General features: G+C 33.8%; 1 protein-coding gene across 1 annotated transcript in view; it reads right to left on the bottom strand.

Annotated features, from left to right (window-relative positions):
- Positions 1-3327: 3327 nt before the first annotated feature.
- Positions 3328-12131, bottom strand: part of DPY19L2 (dpy-19 like 2) — a 103515-nt gene continuing 94711 nt past the window's right edge. The window contains exons 20-22 of the mRNA XM_055420887.2: positions 8646-8745; positions 7221-7346; positions 3328-5499 (exon numbers count right to left, since the gene is read on the bottom strand). Coding sequence (XP_055276862.2) covers positions 5349-5499; positions 7221-7346; positions 8646-8745 — 377 coding nt within the window. The 3' untranslated portion in view covers positions 3328-5348. The remainder of the gene's footprint in view (positions 5500-7220; positions 7347-8645; positions 8746-12131) is intronic.

Raw genomic sequence — 12131 nt, 5'->3', positions numbered from 1 at the left:
ATTAAAAAGAATACATTTGAATCAGTTCTAATGAGGTAGATGAAACTGGAGCCTATTATACAGAGTGAAATCAGCCAGAAAGAAAAACATCAATACAGTATACTAACGCATATATATGGAATTTAGAAAGATGGTAACGATAACCCTGTATACGAGACAACTAATCTTCGAAAGTACAGGCATAAAGTTGTTTCTATTATTTATATTCTTAATGCTTCTATGAGTAATTCCCATTTTGAATATTGTTTATTTGCAAGATTTTTCTTGTTGATTATTGTTACCTGATGTTTCCCTTTTTAGAGAAGCTTTTTAATGCAGCTTTGACTCTGTTGAGCCTCTCAATTTTATCTTTATTTGTATTGCATTAATACCTGGTATGTATTAGTTGCTTTCTTTTCTTTATGATTATTCTGTTTATTTTGCTAACTTCTTAAACTGGCTGTATACTTGTATACTCATTGCTTTTCCTTTTTATGTAAAGTCTACTACATTTAAGGCCTCAGTGGATAATGTTTTCCATATCCCATAGGTTTTAAGACTTTGTATTTTTGTTATCTTTCTGTAATGATGTTGTTTTTAAATACCATGCACTCAGGGAGTGATATAAACACATTGTAAATTTCAGTTTTCTAATATAAAATTTTGGAAAAAAAATGACATACTGGATATACTATAAAGTATAGTATATAGTATAAATTACAAACTATTTTAGACAGGCTGAAGCATCAATCCCAGCTTACTGAGAAGTAGGTAAACTAATATGGCATTTTTATCGACTTTACGGAATACTCAGTGACAAGACAGACTCACCAACAGTGAGGATCTGTGACACAGCTGGTCTCAGTACCAGGCTGGGCTTTCATAAAATATATGCAGACAAATGTAAACAGACAATGTACAAGAGGAAATGTATCCATTTACAAACATCAATAGGTGGTCCAATAACACAAACCATGGGATAAATGCAAATTAAAATGATAATGAATACCATTTTAGGTGTCACAAATTAGCAAAAAATATTAATAAAGGACCCAATGCTAATGAGTGTTGTGAGATGAGCATTATCACACACTGATTTTTGGTGATACATACAATACTTTTGCAGAGGTAATTTGAGGCAAACTGCATTGACAGTATCCATAGTGTTTTATTGAAAGAAATTTATGGGAATGTACCCTAAAGAAATAATTTGAAAATTAAAAAGAATTCATGGTAGTGTTCTATACATATCTTATATATTGTACTATATATCTACATAGTCGCAGAAGTGGAAACAGCTAAATAATGGTTAAGATACAAATATCTGTGCATATATTTATATACAAAATAGGGTATTATGGAGCCATTAAAAATAGCTTGTAACACTTTCATATTTATTACATGAAGAACAAAAGATAAAACTGTTTACATTAAAACAACAAAAACTTATGCCTAAAGGTTGGAAGAAAACAATGAGATATCAATAATGTCTTGGTCAACATTTTCCCTTTTTAAATTTTCTGTTTTTTTCAAAATTAATTTTCCATAATGAGTTTGTATGGCTTGTATAATAGAAACACATAAAATATAAGCATAGTTTTATTATTAAAATTAACATGAAAAGTGAAGTGAAAGTCACTCAGTGATGTCCAACTCTTTTTGTTATACAGTCCATGGAATGTCCCAGGCCGGAATACTGGAGTGGGTAGCCATTCCGTTCTCCAGGACATCTTCCCAACCCAGGGACTGAACCCAGGTCTCCTGCATTGCAGGTGGATTCTTTACCAGCTGAGCTACCAGGGAATCCTCCATGAAAAGTATTCAATGATTTTGATGTAGTGTTATTAGCAGCAAAAGACTAGTATATAACACATGTATTATTCACTGAAGCTGTATATCAGCTTCTGACAACTTGATGGTGGAGGGAATTGCTGAGCTTGTGCACAACTCACTTTTATCATGGTTTCAAATAAGTGTGCAAAAATATGACCATAGGAAACTAAGGCAAATGCTTCCTTGCACTGAGGAAAAATCTACCCATTACTCAATGAACAGCATTCATGCATATTTTTTTCAGATTTCCAAAGAATAGTAAAATGTACACAGACAAGAATCTAATAATTTACATTAAAAAGTAAGCAGTGGTCCAGTATTCTTACTTATAGACACTAAAGAAAAGTGTTACTATTTACATTCGTATATGATCCTATTTACTGGGAAGGAATGGAGACACAGATGAACAGACTTGTGGCCACAGTGGGGGGAGGAGAGAGTGGGATGAATGGAGAAAGTAGCATCGACATATATACACTGCCATGTGTAACAAAGATAGCTGGTGCTAAGTTCCTGTATAAAACAGGAAGCCCAGCCAGGCACTCTGTAATGACCTAGAGGGGTGGGAGTTGGGGATGGGAGGGAGGCTCCGGAAGGAGGCTCAAGAGGGAGGTGATATATGTATAATTATGCCTGATTTGCATTGTTGTATGGAAGAAAGCTGATCACCGAAGAATTGATGCTTTTGAACTGTGGTGCTGGAGGAGACTCTTGAGAGTCCCTTGGACTGCAAGGAGATCCAACCAGTCCATTCTAAAGGAGATCAATCCTGGGTGTTCATTGGAAGGACTGATGCTAAAGCTGAAACTCCAATACTTTGGCCACCTCACGCGACAAGTTGACTCACTGGAAAAGACTCTGATGCTGGGAGGGATTGGGGGCAGGAGGAGAAGGGGACGACAGAGAACAAGATGGCTGGATGGCATCACCGACTCAATGGAAGTGGGTTTGAGTGAACTCCGGGAATTGGTGATGGACAGGGAGGCCTGGCGTGCTGTGATTAATGGGGTCGCAAAGAGTAAGACATGACTGAACGACTGAACTGAACTGAACTGATGGCAGAAACTATCATAATACTGTAAAGCAATTTCCCTCCAGTTAAAGAATACTTAAAAAAAAAGTAGGACTATTTGGAATTCTGAAATGAGACAACACACCAGGTAACACGGTATTACAGAACTAGTTATTGGTGGGTAAGCTAGAAAGAGTAAACAGGCTAACAGTTGTCAAGGGCCTGTGTGTGCTGTAACGTATCATCTCACTAATCCTCAGAATGACTCTGCCAAGAACGTAGTGTGAGTCTCCTTTATGTGTTAAGAAACTGAAGTTTTCAGAGTCAAGCCACATAGCCAAGAATAGTGCCTGACATACAGTAAGTGTTCAATAAATATCTTTTTGATGGATGGTAGGTAATATATACCTAGTAAATGAAAGTTATCAGGATTCAAACTGAGATCCACCTGGTTACAAAGCCACACTATTTCCTCCATAGTACACTGCCTTTTGTGTGAGACTACACAGAATTGTTTTTAAATGGTTAAAAAAACACTATCAATGTAAACATGGTCAGGAAACCATGATTTCTACCTTCATATCAGAGTGATTTCAATTTCCAAATGTGTTTTAGTAAAGAATGAAGAAAGAAAACACATGACAGGATCTTCAAGGGCTTTTTTAATTTAAAATATATATAGTGCGTGAAAGTAACATAAATTCATATTAATACATTATATTTATATGAAATATGTTTTAGTTAATCCAACTCATCCATTTTTGTTGCTACATTCTAGCAATTTCTTTTAAATGTTGCTTATGAAAATACTATCTAAAATGTGCTACTTTAATTTCATTAATCTTAGGTGTTGTAGCTCTTTTCTTTATCCCACATTTACACCAAATGAAATATTTGAAAATGCTAAAATAATGCTTTCTTAGTGGCTTTGAATCCTGTATTAAAATATTTTAAAAGTTGAAAATAATTTTATTGATTCCCTATATATAAATCCATGTAAATATCCCTGTATTTTATTAACTGATTTTGTTTTATTAACTGATAAAGTTCTTTAAAATTCTACCAACTTCTTTAGAATAGTTCCTATGAAAGCACCATCCAAAATATATTTCCATTTTTGTGTTAGGTATTCTACCTCCTTTACTTCTTTGCCCCATACTTAGATCAAAACAAAGTATCTGAAAATGTGAATATAAATACAATTTTGTATTCTTAGCTGTTCTGTATCTTGTATTAAAATATTTTACAACTATAATAAAAGTTGAAAAATAATTTATTGGTTTTCCTGTATATGTAATTTTCTACCTACTATAAATGAACTAATCTATGGAATTGAGTCATTTTGCTATCTCAAACACAGAGAGGGCCAAAAATAAGGGAATTACAAACATTCCAAGATTATTAAAGTAGATGCACATTAAAATACTATAGATATGGCATATTCAACATCTATCAATCAGAGAGAGTGTTTAACTTTCCACTTGGCAACCATATTTTCTAGATAACCACCACTTTTCAAAGCATTACTATTGGGTAGCTTTTATACTGGAAGAGAGGATCTATAAAACATTACTGTCCTCATCCAAAACCAAAACTAAACAAGGACTTAAAACATATTCTTAAAAAAGATGGTGACTGGGGTAAAAATGACTATGACCAATGAGCTACAGGACTTCAAGATGAAAATGCCTTTGCTTCTTCAAATTTTATTTGATAAATTTAACTGGGTTTTCTTTTCTGATTATGCTTAAACCCTAAATATGGTGTACCATAACAATTTTAATTTACTTGGATAGTAAAAGAAAAAAAAAACACCACTGTATTCTAAAAGACAGATTAATAATCTGCTGAACTTAAATTGAGAACTGAACAGTGGAAAATATCTGGCTGGATGAATAAATTTTAAAAGATTGAAAACATTGCAAAATAAGCTGTTTTGAAAAATACTTAACTTGAAATGATAAAAAAAATTTTGTTAAGCTATTAAAGATCTTTCCTGAGGGCTACTAAAGGCAAAAACAACCTTAATAGACACATGGTTACAAACAAATTTCCTCACAAAATTTCCATCACAAAGAGATTGTAATCAGTAGCAGGATCTTAGGGGAGTGTCATTTCAGAAACTGCATTAGTCTAAGTGTTTTAAAGAGTTTGAGTTGGTACATCCTAGAACTAGGGAAAATTCGAAGCAATTCGCCTAGTTGTATACAAAAGGACTTATATATTCTTGATTTATTCAATTTCATTGTTCTCTTACATATATTTTTCTTCTTTAAAACTTTAAGATGAACATTCATTTATGGAATATGAAATGATTTACTCATTTATATGACAAATTTAATAAGGCTGACATTCAATGGAAAACAATGAAATAATTTACCTTTTAGAAATGAGAAAAACTTTAAATCATTTTTCCTATCTTGTTTTTAAGGGTCCCTTATTAAAGCTTGTGATTTTTATTAATGTAAATAAACTAAAGTGATTGTTCACCTCTTTGCACCATAGTGTAAAGGGCCGTCTCTTCTCAATTAAGTTTTAACACTCTGTACATACTATTCTGAAACACTGTGGTGAAGTATGGCCTTGCATCCTTGAGCAAGACGCTACATAAGGGAGGGTTTGCTGAGTTAGAAGGGTCTTCCACATCCCAAATTTCAAGCATACTGCAACCAGGCCTGAAAAAATAGGCACAGATATATATATTAAAAATGCATTCATATCTAGAAGAACTATAATTATAAAATATCTCAGATTTTTAGAGACTAACATTTAATAAATTAAAGATCTTAGTGCATTTCAAAAAACATGTTTAAAATTTAGAGATACTAATAATAAAATGAAATTATGCTATATTCTTATATTCCAGTTAACCAAATAACCAATATATTATTAAATCAAATAATAAGAGCTCAATGTAATTCAGAAACATATATTTAAAAATCCACCTTCAAAGTGAAATATAAATGAATATATGTTCTAAGCGGTACTGCTATCCAAACATAATACCCATTTACAGTAGAATGAGACAAAGCAAAGTTAATAGTTAATCTAATTCCTGATGAATTACCTACTTCATATTCTTGAACTTAAATTTTGAATTAAATTAGCATGAAAACACATCAAGTCCAAAGGAGGAAAGAGAAACTCTTCTGCCAGTGTTACTCTCCTCAACTCTTCCCTTTGTGAGTGAACTGAATGAGATATTTCTCACTAGAGAATAACCCTGCACGGGAATCCTTACAGGGAAGAAATCAGACAAAATCAGTCTATATTGAGGTATAATTTACGTACAATAAAATTCACCCAGTTTATGCTTTAAATTCTTATAAGCATGGGTAAATGCATATAGGTGTGTGAGCAACATCATAATCATAACACGGAAAATTTCCATCACCTCAACGAGTTCCCTTGTACCCTTTTATAGTCAATCCTCTCCCTGAAACATCAGCCTAGGTAAGTACTGATCTTCCTTCCACACTATAGTGTTGCCTTTTTAGAATATGCTAGAAAATACATATTTAGCATATGTTACACACAATGGTTACTCAAGTGGTAACATTTTTATCCTTTCTACTTCAACCTTTCTTTCATGTATTTGTATTTAAAATGCATCTTCCTGTAAGGAAGGACATAGATGGGTTTTGCTTTCGTATTCAGTCTCAATCTCTGACATTTGATTGGGGTGTTTAGTCCCCACTCACATTTGCAAGTACTGATATACTTCTTCCTATACATTATTTATTAGATTTTAAAATTAGATACAAAAATTAGCTACTAAAATCTCCAAAATTAGCTCTTCACAAGTCTCATATAGCCAATTCCTAATTATTCATAGGAGAAATGAAAATTCTTAATGTTAAGATTAATACAACTAAGAACTTTTTAAATCAAGGAGACTAAACAAAGATATTCATTACACATCTCAGAATTTAATGAATTTTTAGGTATTCAAAATTTAGAAATTTAAAACTGTTTATTAGAAACATTTTCTTATTATGTCCTCTGAGTTATGTGAAACTTTTCTTCTGTGTCTTATAAATCCAATGTAAATCAGCTGTAGTTGCAGAATGCTAGTATCTCACTTTGCTATAAATTCAAATCTGTATTTCAGATATCTAATAATAAGTTTAAAACACTTGAAAATTATGGAACAAAGCTACATTCAGATGTTAAAATGAAAGAATTAGGATAGCAAAATACACTATCATTTCTGAAATTACATTATGCTTAAATAGTAAAATGCTATGCAAGAATTTTAAATAAAATGCCAAGATAACAATTTAATGGAATTAATTTAAAATAAAAAATTTTAAAGAATCAGGACTGCTGTAATGAAGTAAAACATTCACTGTTTTAAAATATACCATATGTCATAGAGCATAGGGCTCATACTCACTTAGTTCTCACAACACACCATGCCTCTTCTAAAATGTAGTAATTTACATGTAACTCCACCAATTTATCTCTCACTTCTTTTGCAGATTTTCGACTATATGCGGAGTAAACTATTTTTGTCCGAGCTCTTTAAATTCAAACAAGTTAAAAAAAAGTTTCTAAATAAGTGATAATAGAGTTGACTAAAGAAATTTTGTTACCAAATTAAAACCCCAATGCTTACTGGATGGAGCACTGATTATACATGACCCCAAACAACATGAATTATTTGGGGATAGAAATTTCCACATTTTACTTACATTTTACATGTTCTAAAACTTACAGAAATTTGAATTTTGCAGGTACTGATTACCAGTGTATAAGCCAGTTTAGAGTCCAGAGATAGATAGCAGTATAATAGTTCAGAATATAAAATTAGCTTTGCATAATTCATAAAATAACTAATTTGGAAGAAACTCAGATAGAGGCTAAATACAGTGAAAATACAGATTTCAGTAGATAATTTCATTTAGAGACAGTCTGAAAGACTTATGAGTTGAAGCTGAATGTAGTAAATAGGATAATTAGACAGTGGGCATCCACAGTAGTAGTAAGGTAGAGAAAGTACCCTAACAGAAGCTCAAGAGACAGGAATGCTTATCAAAATACGGTAGACAGATGATTTAGCTCTAATCGGGAGTTTTTATAAAATCCTAAGTAAATGATCAATTATACATTAGACTTTTCTTAGGAGTTCAAACATACAGAATGCCCAATCTTCAAAACCAAACATAAAACTTTAAATAATTGAAATTACCTTTAACAATAAACCAAAGTCACATTAAAAGGAAAAGATTATCCAATTACTAGAATGATTATAATAAATTTTAAAAGTCACTTAAGGAAAACAAAACTTTCAGATTTCAGTGGAAACTAGGGCTCCCATAATCAACTAGAAAAAGAGCAACCCAAATTTTCATAAAAGCATTTAACGTAGTGGACTTCATAAACTCTTTTTACCTGTGAAAAAAAGGCTCATCATTGGCCACCAGTAAGATCAACAGTGGTTTCTTAAATCAGGCAGAGGGGCTGTGGAATCTAGAACAGGGGTTGGCAAATGATGGCCAAGTCTATTCCCTTCTTGTTACTACTCTTAGGAATGTCACTGAACACACACACCCATAGAAACACACAGAGGTTAGTCATAAATGTGATCTATTTTTTACTTTGAGAAAAGTTCATTTTGCTTTTTTCAGTTTTCAGCAATTTATTAAGGTTGCTTTAACAGGTACATGTTGTAATTTCTGAATTGCTATTACTTTTTAACTTCTAGAATGAACATGAGGATGAAAGAATGTGTATGTGTGTATATAAAAATCTTCCCTATTCCTATGAGTCAGCAGAAGTCATTGGTGTGTCTGGTTGCAGTAGTCTATGAGTTGCCCACCTCAAGTCTGCATCCTCATAATGTGGGTGATTCACAATGGGGTGAAGAGTGGAAAGCTTGACACTTGCCATTGTAGGCATGGCACCAGCAAAAACAGCATCTGGCAAACAAGATTATATTTCTTAACAACACGTTTTAAAGAAAACCAAAAGTTACTAATCTGTAATATTTGAACTCAGTTAAGAAAGATGTGCTGTGCTTAGTTGCTCAGTCATGTCCAACTCTTTCCAACCCCATGGACTGTAGCCTACCAGGCTCCTCTGTCCATGGGATTTTTCTGGCAAGAATACCAGAGTAGGTTGCCATTTCCTCCTCCAGGGGATCTTCCCGACCCAGGAATCAAACCAGGCTCTCCTGCATTGCAGGTGGATTCTTTACCAGAAGAGCTACCAGGGAAGCCCAAGAAAGATGAAGTACAGTTAAAATAATAATCATTGACGGCATTCTTTTTTTTTTCACTTAATATTTACTGATGGTTTACATAATAATTGCCAACTTTTGTTAAATGCTATCTTGGTGCCATACACTTGGTGATTATACAATTTAACTTGCACAGCTTTGGGGGTGGGTTCTATGTTATTCCTGTTTTGTAGATTAGGAAGCTAAGAGACAGCAAAGCAATTAGCCCAAGACAGCACAGCTAGGAACTATCAGGACCCACGCTCTTAGCCACTTCACTAGAGCACACTGCCCTGTTCAAGTGCTGTACTAACAGCACTACAAAGACAGGACTGGAAAGAATTGTAAAATTTCATATCTTGTTCCAATAGTCTAAAGTTCTAGGAACGAGAAGACTTATAAAGGGCAAGTCTCACAGTACATGTTTTAAAGTGAGTTTCGTGGGTTATGAACTGTAATCCTGAGAACTTGCCACATGAAGGCATTGTTTTCTTCCCTCAGATCACTTTTATTTATTTATTTTGAGCACCCCATCAAAAGACGGGAACTGCTTTTGTTAATTCATATATATATATGACTGTATCACTTTGCTATACACCTGAAACAAACACAACACTGCAAATAAAATATAGTACAATATAAAATAAAAATAAGTAACAGATCTTTGGGGCTTTACACTGAGTTAGAGTTCCTATCAGAGGGATAACAGCACCACAGCCACACTGAATCCTCATGAAGGAGGCACACGAATGACTGGGTTACAAGAATTACAGGAATGAGAGCTGCTCACTTCCCAGAAACTACAGCTCACAGAAAACCAACAAAGGCACGAGATACAGACCATTCACTGATGAATGTGTAAAATTCAAGAAAGTCCACATTATTCCTACAACATGTTGAAAGTGCTTCAGAATTCACACAATACTAATTTTCTTATGGTTCTGGTTAAATTATATATACTAGTTTATAACAAATGGTAAAATCTGTAACTCTGTTCAAAGTTTTAAAAGATTACTTAAGAATAGTTTCTTGTATTTCTATGCCACCTTTATAGTTCTGGTTTCTTATTTCTTAATTAGTAAATTCAGCATGCAGGTTCTATCCCAGGCTAATTTATACACTTCTGGAAGGAATGGCCTCTTAAATCCACAGAGTGTTGAGGTGGGGAACCCCCAATCACGTCAGATCGTTTCACATATGACAATATACATGTTTCAATCCATTCTCCTAATTATCCCACCCTCGCCCTCTCCCACAGAGTCCAAAAGACTGCTCCACACATCCAAGTCTCTACTGTTGTCTCATATACAGGGTTATAATTATCCTCTTGCTATATCCCATATATATGTGTTAATATACTGTATTGGTATTTTTCTTTCTGGCTTACTTCACTCTGTATAATAGCCTCCAGTTTCATCCACCTCATTAGAACTAATACAAATGTATTCTTTTTAATTGCTGAGTAGTACTCCATTGTGTAAATGTACCACAGCTTTCTTATCCATTCGTCTGCAGACGGACATCTAGGTTGCTTCCATGTCCTGGTTATAACAGACAGTGCTGCAATGAACATTGGAGTACGTGTGTCTCTTTCAATTCTGGTTTCCTCAGTGTGTATGCCCAGGAGTGCGATTGCTGGGTCATATGGCAGTTCTATTTCCAGTTTTTTAAGGAATCTCCACACTGTTCTCCATAGTGGCTGTACTAGTTTGCATTCCCACCAACAGTGTAAGAGGGTTCCCTTTTCTCCACACCCTCTCTAGCATTTATTGCTTGTAGACTTTTGGATAGCAGCCATTCTGGCTGGCGTGAAATGGTACCTCATTGTGGTTTTAATTTGCATTTCTCTGATTATGAGGGATGTTGAGCATTTTTTCATGTGTTTGTTAGCCATCTGTATGTCTTCTTTGGAGAAATGTCTGTTTAGTTCTTTGGCCCATTTTTTGATTGGGTTGTTTGTTTTTTTGGAATTGAGCTGCAGGAGTTGCTTGTATATTTTTGAGATTAATCCTTTATCAGTTGCTTCATTCGCTATTATTTTCTCCCATTCTGAAGGCTGTCTTTTCACCTTGCTTATAGTTTCCTTTGCTGTGCAGAAGTTTTTAATTTTAATTAGGTCCCATTTGTTTATTTTTGCTTTTATTTCCAATATTCTGGGAGGTGGGTCATGGAGGATCCTGCTGTGATTTATGTTGGAGAGTATTTTGCCTATGTTCTCCTCTAGGAGTTTTATAGTTTCTGGTCTTACATTTAGATCTTTAATCCATTTTGAGTTAATTTTTGTGTATGGTGTTAGGAAGTGTTCTAGTTTCATTCTTTTACAAGTGGTTGACCAGTTTTCCAGCACCACTTGTTAAAGGGACTATCTTTTCTCCATTGAATATTCTTGCCTCCTTTGTCAAAGATAAGGTGTCCATAGGTGCATGGATTTATCTCTGGGCTTTCTATTTTGTTCCATTGATCTATATTTCTGTCTTTATGCCAGTACCATACTGTCTTGATGACTGTGGCTTTGTAGTAGAGCCTGAAGTCCGGCAGGTTGATTCCCCCAGTTCCATTCTTCTTTCTCAAGATTGCTTTGGCTATGTGAGGTTTTTTGTATTTCCATACAAATTGTGAAATTATTTCTTCTAGCTCTGTTAAAAACACCATTGGTAGCTTGATAGGGATTGCATTGAACTTATAAATTACTTTGGGTAATATATTCATTTTCACAATATTTATTCTTCCAATCCATGAACATGGTATATTTCACCATCTATTAGTGTCTTCTCTGATTTCTTTCACCAATGTTTTATAGTTTTCTATATATAGGTCTTTTGTTCCTTTAGGTAGATATATTCCTAAGTATTTAATTCTTTTTGTTGCAGCGGTGAATGGAATTGTTTCCTTAATTTCTCTATTTTCTCATTATTAGTGTATAGGAATGCAAGGGATTTCTGTGTGTTGATTTTATATCCTGCAACTTTACTGTATTCATTGATTAGCTCTAGTAGTTTTCTGGTAGAGTCTTTAGGGTTTTCTGTGTAGAGGATCATGTCATCTGCAAACAGTGAGAGTTTTACTTCTTCTTTTCCAATTTGAATT

The sequence above is a fragment of the Moschus berezovskii genome, chromosome 3 (assembly GCF_049115385.1).
Source record: "Moschus berezovskii isolate FMDL1 chromosome 3, NW_MosBer_1.0, whole genome shotgun sequence".
NCBI lineage: Eukaryota > Metazoa > Chordata > Mammalia > Artiodactyla > Moschidae > Moschus > Moschus berezovskii.
Note: the sequence above shows the minus strand (reverse complement) of the source record. Positions and strands in the feature narration are given on the sequence as shown.